The sequence below is a fragment of the Megalopta genalis genome, chromosome 4, assembly GCF_051020955.1.
Source record: "Megalopta genalis isolate 19385.01 chromosome 4, iyMegGena1_principal, whole genome shotgun sequence".
Lineage (NCBI taxonomy): Eukaryota > Metazoa > Arthropoda > Insecta > Hymenoptera > Halictidae > Megalopta > Megalopta genalis.
Genome location: NC_135016.1, coordinates 16,651,429 through 16,668,129, shown reverse-complemented (window position 1 = coordinate 16,668,129; position 16,701 = coordinate 16,651,429). Strand labels below are relative to the sequence as shown.

Here is a 16,701-nt window from a genome sequence, read left to right as displayed (position 1 = left end):
TGAAGAATAATTTAATTCGTAAAACAATGTATTTGCTTAAAGTGAAATTATATAAAGATAAAACACAGTTAAATAAACTACATTCACACTTATATTTCGCTATATATATTATAAAGCACATGCTCTGGTAATGTACTATAATAACTTTGACAAATATTTATAAAATATATATAAACATATTGTTCTAATTAACAGTTTCATCATTCACAAGATCCTCTTAAGAGATAAATCATTCCGCCACAATATTCTGTTAGATTAAGAAATTGTATATTCTTTTAATTCTCCTAACGCTGTTTCTACAGCATTTTCTGTTTCACTTTCTTCATCGCTGCTACCGCTTGTATCCAAGTTGTATAGAAAGGAATCATTTTCGCATAGAGGAAAGTAAAATCTGAAAAATTTTATATCGATAATTAATTATTAACTAATATCACTGTACCAAAATTCGTTTACATAAAATACTAACTTCGGCTGATCCCATACTTTTTGCACAGGTATCTTAAAATGATTTTGTTGTTTCATATGCTCCAAGGGATTCTCCACTTCTACTTCACAAAAAACACAACGTCGCAATTGAATTTGACTTCTTACATAATTAACCACTTTCACCTGTTTTAAAGTTAAAATTTATAAGCTCTACGAAAATATTTCTTTACTTAAAGCAACGTGTCTTACTTTTTGATAGAACGATAAATCTTTAGATGCTTCTTGGAAGTCAAAATCATGATCAATTTTCATATGAGCAAGCATGAGATGGAAATGTTTATCGGTGTGTGTACAGAACAAACATGTAATACCGATGCTTTCATCATTCCAATCGGACCATGTTCCCTCGTCTTCGCTGCTTTGATCCCCTACCGAATCATCTTCCTTTACTTTACTCTGAACCTAACAAAAATTTAAAATAATATTTTGTATTTTAATGTATTCAAAAAATATATCTCATATACTATAATAATTAGACTGTGGATTTTATAGATTCTTAGCAAGGATGATGTATCGGCATTATTAAATGGAGAAACACAATTTTATTTAACTTTTGTTGCTCGCAATCGACGCAGGAACATTTTCTTTTGCATAAAGATCCACAGTCTAATAATAATACGCTACCTGTTTATGCCTCCATGATTTTCCAGGCTCCAAATAATTATTTATATAAAATCTATCGTATTCTTTATTGTTAGGATTTATGCGCTTATGTAACTTTTTGCGCATATGTTCCTTTAATGCCGTACGATCGGTAAATGTTTTTTCACAATATAGACACACCAAACTGAAATAGAATATATAATATACATTAAAATAATACGAAACAGGTAAAATTATATTTTTATCCTCTTACTTTTCAAGAGTATTCTCAACCTTATCTATAAATTCATGAACGAATACTAGATTATCCGGTTTCCCAAAGTATAAATTATGTTCTTGCGCCAAATGTTTTATGTACGTGGTACGTAATCCTGAAAATTCCAGTCGGCAAAAGATACATCCCCGTTTAAAATTAGTGTCGGTTCTTTCCTTGCTTTGTTCCGATAAAACCCATTCCTTGAATAAGAAATCATACATTATAACATACTATAACGATACGATTTATTTAAACTTAATATAAATTTCATACCAACTTGGCCCTGTGTATTTCATCTCTTAACGTTTTATCTTCTAAGATGCAATCAGAAAGTAGGAAATATGTTTCATTTTTACTCGGTTGTCCATCGGGTGTGCAATCCATTAACATCGTTGTACAATACGTAGTTATCGGCTCTTCCTTAAATTTTATACTCCAATAATGTATATAGCTAAAATATTGAAAGCAACGTAAGTTTGGATTTATAAGATCTCGAATAAGTATTTTTCATAATAACAGTTCGAACCTTTTTAAACTAGCAATGTTCCAAACATCCCCTATTACAAGCCTGTGTTCTTTAAACAAATGTGTCAAAAGATCCTTTTCATTATCAGGGAGAACAAATTTTATATCACATAAAAGACATTTTGTATCATAAGGTTTATCATCTAATCCAACAAATGGAAATTTATATACGGTATGATTTTGTTTACAAGTGCTCGAATTTAACAGATTTTCTGCAACATAAATCGATACAAGCTGTTTAGGTAATATGTATTTTTAAAAAATGTAGGAGAACATTTACCTTTAAGATTCATAATTGTTATACCGTGAACAGAATATGTAAATTCTATTTTTAATTTCAATACATATCTGTATATTTACTCTTCAAATTGTTTTCATTTCAGAAGATTAACTATCAAAAGTCTCGCGCATGTGATAACTTTCTCTGCTTTTCAACACATTTATTTAAAAAAATTCAATATATTCAGCTTTTGTTAGGTCGGTGCTTTGCAGGAGTAGATAAATAATAAAAGTAAGAACGATTTTGATCGTAAACAGTATTATGAACAGTAGTATGAATTAAATAAGTTCACGACATTTCGAATGCGTTCCAATGCGTACCTCCAGGCCGCAGCTCGATCCGCTGGCAAGGGAACGTACAGAAATTTTCTTTGCCCCGATTGGCTGACGATTCACTGCTGAGACAGGATCTATGTACCGCGGATTTGTTGTGCAGTAAAATGTTAGGATGTGCACGCCAGCTTAGAGAATAAGAAAACCGTGTAGAAGTAGGTCCTTATGCTAGGTACTTGTCCAATTAGCAATACATGAATAAAATTTGTCTTAATTCGTTTATTAATGACTCATAGTACAAAAAATAGTAACCCGATCAATACAAAAACGAGAGTTAATACGTTTAAACCATTTCTAACTGCATAATTATTTAGTATGGAATAATTCATCCAATCAAGGTAGGCGTCCAATCGCGTGTACACGCCAGGTGTTCCAGCACGAGCGCATCCTTTTCCCCACGATACTATACCCACTTGTATATCTTTGCAGAGTAATGGTCCACCGCTGTCACCCTGTGATATCACCGGTTTTTAAGACCAGAAAATAACGTTACGATAACAGGAAATAATATGAATAAAAGAGTAATACAAATGTTTATAGAACGATGCTCACATGGCAAGCATCCTTACCACCCTCTTCCACACCCGCACAGATATGCACTTTTTTATCTATTTCATTTATTTGACATTGTTCCGGAGGAATTAACGAAATGTTTACGTGACGAAGGTAGGTACCAGATCCGACCTGAAAGAGAGTCACGCGCAAAGTATAGTAAAAATTGTAACACGATTGTAATTTCCCAATTATCGCGGTAAATGTAATTATTATCGATAACGTACATCCGATCCAGGAAAGTTTTTTCCCCAACCAGCTACGGCGCACGGTTCTGTATATTGGTCGAATAGTTTCGCGTCATACGCCTCCGGAATGATGACATATTTCACATAAGTGTTAATGAGAAAAGGATTCTTAAGCTGCATAGGAAAGAAGGGCATTGTAGAAACAATAAAGGAGCTTCGTTCGAAGAAGTATCATTTGAAGTAAACGATAATATACGATAGATTACCTATAATCCTCGATGCCTGATGGATCGAGTGTCTCGATAAAAATATATAAAATATTACAAAAAAAAATTTGGAGAAAATTGCAATTGGTAGGAATTGCGAGAAAAATAGGAAATATTGCTTTTTACTATATACAGGTTGGTCCACTTTCAGATCTAATTCAAATTTCTATATGAAATATCAATAAGATTACATCGTACATATATTAAATATATTACGAAGCTCGATTTTCCAGCTTCCATTTAAACTTTCAAAAATGAACACACTCCCAACAAGAGAGTTCTGTTTTATCTTTTTTACGCTAGTGGCGACGTTTGCGATAAAATCAAGAAGCTTCCATCGACCTCCGTACAGCGCCAATTAGTACATGGCGGAAAGCCGAAACTACTAGCCAAACAGTGGCGCCTTCTCGCGGCGAAATCTCGAAGCTCGTTTTGGCTAGGAGTTTCAGCGTTTTGCCATATACTAATTGGCGCTGTACGGACTTCTATGCCGAGCTTCGAGGTTTCGCCGCGAGAGGCGCCACGTGTTACAAATGGCGCTCTATTTTTAATATTCAAGAATTTACAACGATAAATAAACGTGTTTCTGTAGATACAGAAGAGTCTCCTGAACATTTCCGTACCCTCGGAATATTCTTGAACCGCAAAATTTTCCTAATAAAAGAGTGGCGAATAGAAGATGAACGGAAGACATCTAGCCGGCTATCCGCGATTCCGTCCAAATGCAATTTAATACGGTTAAAGTAATTTGGAAAAAAGTGATTCCGTCGGAATATCGTTTTTGGCCGTATTCATCGGAATATGCAAATACTGTCCCGGCAGCTCGAGAAATGGGAGAGCAAATGATGAACGGCCTCTCCGTTCGTCGACGGTGTTTTCATGACTGCTTTTTTATTTGTATTTTTCCACACAGAACTTATATATACACATAATAGTCACCCTGAACAATCCAATATCGTTACGCTTGTTCGTGAATCTAAAGCCCGTGTGCGGGATTACTCGGTCTATCAATTCCATCTGTATGGAACTCCAGCTCGGGAAGTAGACGTAAGTCGCTCCGGCGATCGCGTAGAATCGAAGCGGATTCTGCGGTTCCCAATAGCCGTCGGACTTCGGCCTGACCAAACGAACACGTACAATAGCGATCAGATTCACGATTACACCGCGCGCGTCTGTTAAACGCGTCCAAAGCGCATCACCGTTCCGTGTAAAACATGAGAGCAGTGCACACGGAGGGTGCACGGTCGCGGTCGGCGGCCGACACGGCCGGCCGAACAACCGATTTCCCTGTTTTCAAAGCGGAGAAGCCTCGATCGCGAAACAAACGCGCCGCGAGCTCGATGTTCACCGATACAAAGACAGTGCCCGATGCGCATCCGCGCGTTTCACACGGTAACCGCTCGTCGAGAGACCGCTCCTCGATGCCTCGGGCTTTCGGCGCATCGAGGAGGCGTCGCGTTCGAAAGCACCACGTTTACAGACGAATACCGCGTCCTACCAAAAAATACGCTTCGTACGATAACTCGGAGGGTAGCCGAACGAGGTCGACGATACAGAGAGTTTCGCACGGTAATCGAATCCGGAACGATCCGACGCGTTTCAACGATCGATCTATGGCTACGTTAACGCGAGCGTCGCACGCGACAGATCGAACCGAACAAGTTTAATTATTTCGAAAGGTCGAACTATTTTCACCGATCGAACCAACATCGAACACCTTTGCAACTGGCGAGCTTCGGTCGAATCTCGGGTACCGTCTTTTTACGCGCGCGAAGAAACACCGTCGATGATGTTCTCGTCGAAGATCTTCTTCTACCGCGTCGACTCTCTGCACGATCGTCCGTTCGAGATCTCGGGATGGAGATTTACGAAGAATACGCGAACGAAACCCGATCCAATTTTTGGGACAAGAAAGAGTACGCGCGTACGCGCCCTTTTCGCAACGCGGAACGCTCTCGACAAGCGGTTTCCGCGTTCTCGTTGATCCGGTTATCATCGGACAACGTTAACGCCGCTAACCCTTTCACTGCTGTTACCGTTCCTTGTACGCTGCCATGTACGCGGACTCGCGATATGTAAAGTACAACCGGGGACGCAAATTTGTTCAATGTTTTTCTTTTTTTCCAGTAATTTCTCTACCACTTTCGAAAGAAAACGTTCTCTGCTATCGTAACCAGCTAACTCGCGAATCAATGTTCCTCTCGCGTGTGTGTGTGTGTGTGTGTGTGTGTATCTTTGACTGTGCTTATTCGTCACTCTATCGCTCGTCGCATCGAACAACGATATTCAACTAACATCGTACGTTTTACTTCTTCATCTAGGATTTCTTCAACACCGACGTTCTATTCTAGATTGCACGGTTCGCAATCTTGATCCACGCATCCGCCGAAGGAACGTTCGGAGCATTATCGCGCCGTTTGGACAAGTATCGTTTTTGGTGAACAACGAATCCTCCGTACTTGTCTCGTATCTTTTAACCCTTTAGGTACGGCTGAATTCTGCGCGGCGCTATTTCTCTGGACGACGGAGTCTGATATGTACTGTATACAGAGTGTCTGTATATTCTGTCTGTATATTGTTAAGATACCGTTGAATTTTTACAGGCAACGTAAATAAACGAATGACCGTCTACGATCGGTGGAGAAGCCGACACCAAAAAGAGTATATAAGCAGGCGATTTTCAGTTGCCGGTCTCTCAGTTGAATTCGGTCGCTCAGTCATCTTCGCGCATATACCTTCTCTCGAATAAAAATCAAAAGATTTGATATCGTATTTACTCGATAGGAAGAATCCAAACCATAATCCCAATAGTATACATCTCGCTTTGATAAATGACGCGCAACAGACACTCCGAATATAACCGAGTAACGTACAAATTATCGAGCAAGACGATCCGAAACGGATCTCTCGTTCCGAAAAATAATCGATGCTGGAACTTGGAAACTGAAAGCGATTTCATTTCCATTTGACGCGACAAGAAATATTAAAAAAAAATTAAGTTTGAATTGTAAGCCACCGCAATCGATCGATCGATAAAACATCGAGCCGAGAGCGATTCGTCTCGGGGTAACGAACAGCGAAAAGTAGGTTTTTCGTTCCTTCGGTGGATACGTGGTTCGAGGAATCGTTAATTGATCGATTTATTAATCGAGATCGATATTCGTCGAATAGTAATAGTAGTAGTAGTAGTAGTAGTAATAGTAGCAGTAGTAGCAGTAGTCTATGTAATCGTAAGTAGAGACGACGTTTGCTAGAAGATCACAAGTGTCGCGTGGAGCACGCGCTCGTCGCGTCCACAAAGCAGCATACGTGTTCTATGATAGCAATGAAAGCGCTACGAGCGGAGATTGCTCTTTTACCGTGAAAATGGCAGCACGCGAAGGCGTATATAGGTGACCAAGCGGATTCGTACGCTGTTTATTTGGGACGATACGTTCTCTATCTAGGATCGCGATACAAAAAAATGACCGTGTATCGTTTCATCGCGCGTTTCGTTTCAACGTTTCGACGGACCAACTATACGATAGATACGTGTGCGCACGTACGCGCATCGTTGCCCGTCTCTGAAAGGAAATTGACTCTTCGTCGGGTCATCGTTACGTCGAACAGAGATCGATCGCGAACCAACGTATAAATTGTTCGCGAACGCAGCCCTCTCTCCGCGACGATTAATTTTCAGTTTCGGTCGGGCCACGACTCTTCTCGAATAGCTTGAAAATTACCGACTCCGCGGACGCGTTTTCTAGAACGAAATATTCGCGACTCGAGTACTCGACGATCTACGATTCGCGATATTTTCGATGGAGATAACGGAAGATAATAGAAGATTTTGATATCGAATCGTCGCAGCCTCGTCTACTTTTCATTCGGAACGAATTTGCTCTCGCCGTTGCTCGGAGCTTGGAATATTTATCGTTCCCAGGTATCGATCAGAGAATCGGGCAGCAGTCGGACGCAACCCGCGAGACGTTGCCGTTAACTTTTCGAAGGATCGGTCCATCGATTATTAAAACGATGCTACGGCAACGGGGCTGCATATTTTGTACGTTCGACCGTTTCAATTAAACCGAGCGTCTGGATTCTAGATCGGCGACCTGTGGCTTTCCTCCGCGAGCAGTGCTTACGTTCGGATAGATCGCACGATTGCTCCAAAAGCTACGTGTCTGCACGCGCGTAATCGTAATCACAGTCGTTGGTAATCGTTCGCGATCCGTCCTAGGAGAACGCGGGATAACGAACGAACGCATTTTCACGCGCCGCTGCTGCCATTTTCCGGCAACGAGGCGTAGAATCGAGAATTGTTGCAGTCTTGAAAACGCACCTGACCATACAGTGAGCGGCTGACAAAACGAATCTCGGCGCTATGTAAGTACCTCCGCAGAAATGATTACCGTGTCGCCGTTGGATCGAGACCTACGAGAAATTGACATTGAAAATTCGGTTTCGTCGTCCGCGAACCTCTCTCTACCGCTTATCGGTAAAGCGAATATATACGACGATCACTCTCAGTATTTTGAGAAATCCGCTCGAAAAAACGAACCTCTGTATACGCGCGGCAAGATGCCTGCGGTGCACGGGTATCCGAGATCCTCGTCGGCCCGGTTCGAGACTCGACGATGCCGATTCGAGCACGATTCGTTCGACTCGCATCCGCGATCGTTCGTCTCCGGTTCGAATGCTTCCGATACCCGGTACTTAGGCAGGTTCAAATTCTTCGTCGCTCCGGCGTTGAAATCTTAAAACTCTCCGTCGTCCGAATACCGTTCCGGTACTCGCGAAAACGCTTTTCAAAAATACTTCAAAGTTCGACCCCGCTAGGATGCTCGAGCGTTTCTTTCGAAACTCTCCCGTTCGACGATTCGAAGATAAATGTAAACGAGAGACGCGCTGTAAATGTCGTATCAATTAACGTCGTATAATCGATGTAAATGTCGCGAAACATCGAATCGATTCGACGAAGCAAGAATCGACCGTTGGACCAACCGATCGCGGATCGTACGCCGCCGATGCGAGAGGCTCGGATACCCGGATCGCGCCGCAGGATATACAAGTACCGTGTCTCGGAAAAGAAATCGAAAAGCTCTTCGTCGTTACGCGGTTCCTTCTACGCAGCTAGTTCAATCAATTCCATCGATAGGACGCACACACCGCGCGGTCTTTCGCTCGCGCTAATTAAAATAAGCCGGCGCGGCCGCGGCGCCGCGCCGAGGACTCCGTCTTCGAACCGTAACGAGACGTTTAGGAAAACACCGCGAGTCGAGAAGTACGATAACGTAGTCTCCGCGCTCTCTCGGTTTCTTTCGATCGCTCGCTCGCTCTCTGCGACGCGTGCCGCACTCTCTCAAAGATAATCAGAGTGATTCTCGTGTATCGAACCTGTACACACGTGTGTCATAGCAAAAACGTGACGGGCGCATTTCACCTACTAGAAACGGATAATGCTTTATGCCGACGAGCTTTCCGCCGACGATCCTCGCGGCGACCGCCGAGGTGGATAAAGCTTCGCGATCGACAGCGGCGACCAACGCTCCGAGGACGACGCACGCGGCAGCGATCAGCATCCTGTTTCTTTTCCGCATCCGCATCCGCGTCTCGTGACGGGCCGCGAACGACCCGAATTTGTCGGATCTTCCGCCTCGTCGTCGTCCTTTTGTTTTCCGTTTCAACGGCTCGCTGCCCGATACGGAGCGCGCTCGAACGCGCCTCCGTCTCGCCCTCGCCTCGCGGCTCCATTGTGGTGTCGCCGCTATTATCGCGCCTATTATCCCTTCGAAAGCGCCAACGATCGAGAAGCCGGGAGGATCGGAAAGATTAACTCTTCGCGTCCGACTTAACGCTACGATATGTTGCTCGATATGACGGGCCGGAAACGCGTTCGATCGGTCGATGGATTCGTTCGGATTCGGGATTCCTTTTTTCTTCGGGTACCGCGCTCGCGATTCGACCGTTCTCGCTCCGTTTTTCGGATGCTTCGAACGTTCTTTCAGCGGCAGTCGTCGATACTAACTTTACGCGTAAATAGATTCACCGAACGAAACGGTTCTAGGTACCTTGCTCGCATCGTATACTCGAAGACGGCGCAGCTTCGTCCGCCGTCTCGTCGACGAACGAGCCGAACCGATGGACGCCGCGCGCGCGTCTACGTTTCCCCGGAAATTCTAAAGCGATATCGAACGGTTCGCTCGCGCGGCTGCTCTTCCAAACTCGAAACGAAATCGGTGTCGATGAAAACCGCGAAACGCGGCGCGACGCGACCTTGATTTTCCGGCGATATCGATGCTCCGATTCGGCTGTTATCGTCCTCGAGAAAATAAGAGATCGGTTATCGTTGGCGAAGCGGTGGCTGTGGACGACCGATGCGGCGACGTCGACGTGTTTTTTTTCTTTCGATTTTCTAATCGTTTCGTTCGAAAAGTTTCCGTTCGCAAGTTCGATCTACGTATAAAAGGAAGCGGCCGGTTTCTAATCTCGCGAGCATCGTCGTCGAATTCCCCGTTTATTCTCGGCCACGAGTACTCCGTTCGGTACTCCAGTCGCGGAAAACGCGCGGAACGAAGAAAGAACGATCGGTCGCTAACCGCGACCGATCAATTTGTACCCGGAAACGATTCGATTGCTCCAATATTCGAAGAGAGTCTCGTCCTTTTCAATTTTCTATATCGCCGAACGGAAATTTTCAATAAATTTCTTTCGCATCACAGAGTCCGCTTATCGATAATCTCTCTAATTATCTTAGCTACTTGATTGTTAAAGCGATTGGTACCCATAAATTGTTCCGGTCTAGTTACAAAGCTGTACAGTTCTACTTTATAAATCGCTAGTTTAATCGAGTTCGTACCTATATTTAACTAGATTAAATAATCGCCCGGTTCCTATCTAGATTTTCCCGTTCCGTACACGCCGTTCGACCAGTTCGACGCGCGCGTTTATTAAAACCTCAACACCTGCCGCGATCGACCGTAGAAAAACACCTCGCGCAGCCGACGCGACGATAACGTCGTTCTCGTTCGACGCCGATTCAACGTGCTTGTCCAAATTACGCGACTCGCGATAACGACCGTAAATTACACCGTATCGCGTTTCAAATTAATTCGATGGCGCGATATACTCCGGCGTCGATCGGTAATAAGCAACGATTATCCAACTAGAGGGAACACGACGATCGCGTTCGACGGCTTCGCGGTCGCGTTTCGGACGAAGCGGTCGTTTGGACAGAAATCGACGCGCCTCTCTTTTCGCGAGAAGAGAGCTTGAAGCTTCGCGAATCGGTTTCCTCTCTCTTTCGAGCCAAAATAAACGATCGTTACGAGCCCCGATGATTTACAGCGATTCGTTTTCGGTGTCCCGTAAACGTCGTCGTCGCGTAAACCCCTTCGCAAAATTGACTCCGTATCGATATATCCAAGAAACGATCTTCGAACTTTCGGACAGTAAATTCGTTTGTAATACTAATTTGCGCGAGTTAGAAAATATAGTTAGAAAATATACAGTCTGTCGGGAAACGAAATTTACCCGTCGCATCGGACTTTCCGGCGCGAACCGGAATTTCTTGAAAAAACTGTCGCCGCGAATCGCGCACCGGCGCGTTGTTCGACCGCGAACGATTTTGTCAAAATTACGCGGTTCGCGCTGGAATCGTTGGAATCGTACGTATATACAGGAAGGGTTTCTCGGGCACGGCGCCCAGAGCCCGCGACAAATTTTACGGTCTACGAAAATAACGTTGAATCCTCAAAAAATATACCGAAGATGGTTCAGCCTTTCGAAAGGGCGAGGGTAGGGTTGGTCCGGCGGGTCGTATGCGCGACTACTCAAAGTTTAGGACCACGGTAGGGTCCTGTGCTCTCGAAATAACCTCGACGACGCGAAATGTACAGGGTGCGTCGAACGAAAGCGTCGCGAACCGTTCTCTCGACGGAACGAACTTCGAGATCGACCGATTCCGAATATCCTGATTTTTACGAAAATTGGCTTCGACTCCGAAGCATCGAACTTTACTCGAATCGTTTGTTCCTAGTCGCCGGTGATCCCCGTGGCACTCGCGACGCGTCGAAGCGCTCCAGAGAACGGTTCGCAACGCTTTATTCGGCACGTCCTCTAAGACGTTTAGAAGCCTAGAATTTCGAAATCTATCGAGAAAAGTAGCTTCGAGGAATCCGAACGAATTTATTAGACGGGATCGAACGTCTTCCGACCGACACTCCCCACTCCGCACTCCGCACTCCGCACTCCAGACTACTTAACAAATAGAACGCGATCGGGCAACAGCTGCGCTAAATTAAATCACGCGCGTTTCAGTATCCTGCACGCGTAGGATGGTCCGCTCGGGCTCTCCGGCTCCGGCTCGGGCGTCCACGATTTTATTGATCGCCGGTGCAGGGCTCCGTGCGTAAACACGGAAATTCTATAATTACGCGTGTTGTTTTTCCGCCGGTATATATTTTCCAGGCCTTCCCGCGACAACAAAAGGGAAGCCTCGCGCCGGCTCTCGGCCTCTATCCGCCTATTATAGTTGACCGCCGCTTCGCTCGACGCACAAGGCATCGCAACTTTTTTTCTTCTCTGTGATTTTCTCGTCGTTATCCTTTCGCTTTTCTTCTTTTATTTTTTTCCCGTGCACCGTTAAAAATAGTGGCCGCTGCGCCTCGCCTTGCCTCGCCTCGCCTCGCCTCGCCTCGCCTCGCCTCGAGCCGAGCCGAGCCGCGCCGCCCCGTGACGGTAAATCGATGGAACCGTACCGTCGGACGGCCCAGGACGATCTACGCGTGCTAGAAATTTGCCTAGCATCCGTTAATTACGCGCGCTCGGAACAGAGACGCTCCAACTGTTTCTCAAGTTACGAAGTTACCTTTGTAACCGGTACACTGCGGATCTTTGTTTGAAGTCGACGTTTCGCCGATAATCGAATCCATTAATACACGCGTGCGACATCGGCCTCTTTCGACCGGGATCCGACGGCTTCCGAAGCCGGTCCCGTTCGTCGAATTCCATGGAAATTCGTACGTTCGATTATCGCGTGGAAGGTAAGCATTCGCTCGATCGCGATCGTGAAATTTTCGCCTCGGAATCGTCTCGTAGGCGAGGATATTCTAGCGGAGTTAATCTTCGCGAGTCGAGCTAACGCGTTCGACGCGCGTTCTCTCGCGCGATTCTACCATCGACAGTACTTGATTCTACTTTTCCGAAAATATTCAATTACAGTTTCTTCGGATTTCAATCAATTTATTTGTATAAATTATTTTGTATTATTTATATAAATTCGACGTATTTCTCCGATTCGGTGCTAAATCGAGTTCGAGCGATTCGAACAGTTTTTTTAGTCGAGGTTAAATAATCGATTACCGTTTTAGAATGTGGGAAATCGAATCGAGCGATACCATCTTCCGGTCGAAGCAAGATTTCGATCGGATTAAAAATTGATCGAGCGATTTTAAAACTCGAAGATCGTTCTTCCACTTTCTTGGTTCCCATAGTCCATAGGCTGACGAACCGAGAGTACAAACATAGATTCGCAGTGTCCCGACCAGGGTCTTTACACCGGAACTGCGACGATCGTTGTCCATTATCGGCGGTCTAGACGATAAACTATCCGAGAAAACCAGGAAGATGACGATCGGTGCCGGTAAAAGTATCCTCTCGGGATTGATGCGGCTAAAAATGAGACAAGAAATTGGCGATGCCGGCTTTCCGGTCATTTTCGGTACCTTTCGCGGCACTTTCGGTGCAAATCCCTGCCCGGAAACGATATCGGGCCGGCAACGATTCGATAAATTAACATCCAAGGAGTTTCCATCCTCGCAGAGATCGGAAGGATCGCGACGAAGCATGAAAATGACGCACGGATACAAACGAACGAACGAACAACATTATTAATATAACAACGCATCTCTCCACGAGTAACAAGGAATAACAGTCTTACTTTGTGATTTGTCGGTACAGTGTTTACTTCGAACTACCTAGATTTACGCGTACGCTATTCTTCGTAAATATACGTATATATATATATATGTATTTGTGTGTGTATGCGTGTACGTGTGTGTGTGTACGCGTACAACAATAGGTATATAAATATCTGATAAAATTTAGAATAAAACTCACGTGCACACGTTACGAAGCTCTTACATACCGCAATATGTATGTGTACTATTTATTCGTAGAGGTATGGTATGTATAGTTATCGTAATAATCGTCTCTTATTTTTTAACTTAAGCCGATGACAGAGTGATTCGGATACGATTACTTCCACGTGTTTACGAACTAGGGCTCTGTTAAATGATCGATCACAATGTTTGTCTTTGGTTATCGATTGATTCAGGAAAAATAACTCGATACGAACGATCCTCGTTTCGGTCGTCGACGAAAACAGGCAACGTAAATCGATGCGACACCATTGAAAATAGTCGTTTTTAAACATCCGGCTTTACGCCTCTTAACCGTAAACGTGAAATTCGATCTACGAATTGACATTCATTGTACACAGCTTGTCCGTTTATAGGGGAGAAGGACGCGGGAATCTTCCGAGGGACCGACTAAAAATCGTACGACGCGTCGATCGTTGAATCGGAAATCGGACTTCGGATATTATTTTATCGTATCCGAACAACTTCCAGCAGGATAAATGGCCGTGGAAAATGTTTCTTGCCAATGTAAAAGAGCCCCGCTCGTTTATCTGGAATTAATCAAGTTTCTTCGACTCCGTCGAGCCGAAGATCGATGCGAAAAGTCCGGCAACTGGACTCCGAGACAAGGATTCGGATCGAACGAGTCCGTTTGAATTTTCGACATCCGAAATCCGATTTCGCGAACGATCGTCGACGTCTTCGGCCAACGGGATCGCGGCCGATTCCCAGGACCGTGTCCTCCCCTTTAATCGATCACCGATTAAATTTATCCATCGAACGCGCGATACGAAAGATTGCCACAGTTTCTTGGTGCGCGTCGACGATGAAATCGCCGTCGCGAAACAAGCGATCATCCCCCTGACCGTAGGCGGTGAAAATATTCATCCGGGTAGCGAATAAAACGATGCGGCGTCCACGAGAATTCTAAAGAAAAATAGATCGTGGCGTTTCTCGATTCGATCCGGTCTCGAGGACCGATCTCCGTTAGGTGTGGCAACCCTGATCGCCTCTCGCGACGCGACTCGACTCGACGAACCGCGACAGCCAAATACAATCTCTGTGTCATTTAGGTACTATTACGGATATGTGTGCGCCATGGACCTTGCCATGGATCTGCCATGCCACGGGCATGGACGATGAAACGATGTCGCGTGACTAATCCTACGACACGAGTACTTACACGGTAAACTCTTATCGTCGATCGAGTATAAAACAAACAATAGTCGTTCTATCTAACAGCGTCAACGTGATTTAAAGGATCCGATGCAAGGCGGGCAAAGAAACACGGGTACCGTTCGATTTCGCGAACCGAACCGTACCGAACCGACGCAGAGACGCGAAAACCCGTTCACACTGTTTCGATCTTACCGTGGTCGACGCGAGAGAGCGACCAATCGGAAAAATGCGCCCGTGCACTGTACAGTTTCCTCTATTTCGAGACAGGAACAGGAACAGAAAAAATCAGAGAGGGGGAGAGAGAGAGGGAGTGAGAGAGAGAGAGAGAGAACGAGGAGGACAAAAAGTCCCCTGAAAGCAAATATCCTTTTCCTCGTCGAGACGAGAGCGTACTATAATATTTAATGTTTCCCTACGGTTTCTCGTCGTCGCGTATCTTCCTCTCTTTCACATTTTTGTTCTTTCCGCCGTCATTTTTGTCGTCGTATCGTTTTTCTTCTTCTTCTTCTTCTTCTTCTCCCTTGTTTTTTTTTCTGTTCTAATCGCAAGCCGTGCTCCGTCGCGGGAAGGCTCCGCGAAACGAGCGCGAGCGTCCTCGCCGCGCCGGTATTACGTTCCGTGGCATAGATAACGATCGATACAAGCGACAATCGAAAATAGTTTTGCACGAAGAAGCCGCGTCTATGAGTTATAAAATTTTCAGCAAGACAATAAAACCGCTGCCCCCGTGTATTTCGGTATAATCAAGGAAGACATTGTGATTGTTCGTTCATTAATATATATATATATAATAATATATATGTATATAGATCCGACACTCCTCCCCGCCCCCTCCCCCGAAAATTCAGCCCGTTCTACAGATCGCCGCTCGTTCCTTCTCGATTATGTATACATATTTATCGTACGGCGTATCTCTCGTTCCGTTCGCTCGTTCCGTTCTCCGTTTTTTCGCTCCTCCCGTTTTCTTTTTTTATCCATTTCGCTTTTTCTCTCTTGTTTCTTTGTTTTAATTATCCTAAAGCAATTGACTTTTATTAAGGAATGACTTTGTGCATTGCGCAGAGTGTGTACAGTATCGCAGGTAGGGCCCACCCTTGTGCGATTCTCAGTGCTGAGGAAACGACGATCGGCGCGGGTATAATTTGCACTGAAACAACCGAGAACAGATCTTTTCTTGTTGGCTGGAACAAAAGCTCGGATCGGATGCCTCCACGCCGAAGCAACAACGAGCGATCTTTCGCTTCGAAACGTTTCAGCTGAACGCGAGTTTACGAATTTACGAACTCGCGGATTCGCAAATTCTCAAGTTTTCTCAAGGTTTTTCGGTTCGCTCGTTGCAGCTGCAACGTCTATTTCTATCGATGGTAAAAAATATCTTTCCTTTCGCTCGTTTCAACAACAGGCTGATTTTTCTCCATGCAGATTTTGTCGCGGCTCCGCATTCGTAAGATACAAGCGGGTACAGTAACGTCTCCCTAACCGACTCTCGGATTGTCCACAAAACTGGACAATTTGGGGAGAACGAGATACGATTGTTCGAGCCTTGCGATTTGTTTTTATAGTTACGAATTGTCAACAATTATAAAAACGAGCCGCGAGACTCGAATAATCGTATCTCCCCTTCCCAAATTGTCCATTTTTGTGGACAATCCGAGCGTCGATTAGAGAGACATTACTGCAGTTCGATGTATACGCGGTAACATTTCTAAGAACAATTCCGTACGCTTTCTAGAGATCGGGAACGATCGTGCCAACGATTCGGCACCTGTTATTCAAACGAGCATATAGCTTTCGCCTTCGCTAGCGAACTTTTGTACAACGTGTACATAAAAAAATATATGAGTACATGCATGAAACACGAAACAACAACACTGTTAGAAAAAGTTAACGATCCGACTCCATTCTTTCGAACATGT

General features: G+C 44.6%; 3 protein-coding genes across 3 annotated transcripts in view; all 3 read right to left on the bottom strand.

The window, feature by feature from the left end:
• Window positions 1-73: 73 nt before the first annotated feature.
• On the bottom strand, window positions 74-2,470 carry LOC117221899 (zinc finger protein 277). The gene is made up of 8 exons (XM_033473202.2): window positions 2,151-2,470; window positions 1,872-2,082; window positions 1,619-1,796; window positions 1,343-1,545; window positions 1,111-1,273; window positions 676-888; window positions 467-609; window positions 74-391 (listed from the first exon to the last, which is right to left on the bottom strand). Exons 1-8 carry the CDS (start codon window positions 2,161-2,163, stop codon window positions 256-258), a joined length of 1,260 nt encoding a protein of 419 aa, XP_033329093.1. The 5' UTR covers window positions 2,164-2,470; the 3' UTR covers window positions 74-255.
• A 216-nt stretch (window positions 2,471-2,686) lies between these two features.
• Window positions 2,687-4,231, bottom strand: LOC117221890 (anionic trypsin). The gene is made up of 3 exons (XM_033473186.2): window positions 3,262-4,231; window positions 3,035-3,166; window positions 2,687-2,934 (listed from the first exon to the last, which is right to left on the bottom strand). Exons 1-3 carry the CDS (start codon window positions 3,415-3,417, stop codon window positions 2,713-2,715), a joined length of 510 nt encoding a protein of 169 aa, XP_033329077.2. The 5' UTR covers window positions 3,418-4,231; the 3' UTR covers window positions 2,687-2,712.
• Window positions 4,232-4,362: 131 nt separating this feature from the next.
• The window catches only part of LOC117221887 (cell adhesion molecule 1), a 36,681-nt gene continuing 24,342 nt past the window's right edge, over window positions 4,363-16,701 (bottom strand). Inside the window, exon 6 of the mRNA XM_033473183.2 lies at window positions 4,363-15,932. Within this exon, the coding sequence (XP_033329074.1) occupies window positions 15,820-15,932 (113 nt within the window). The 3' untranslated portion in view covers window positions 4,363-15,819. The remainder of the gene's footprint in view (window positions 15,933-16,701) is intronic.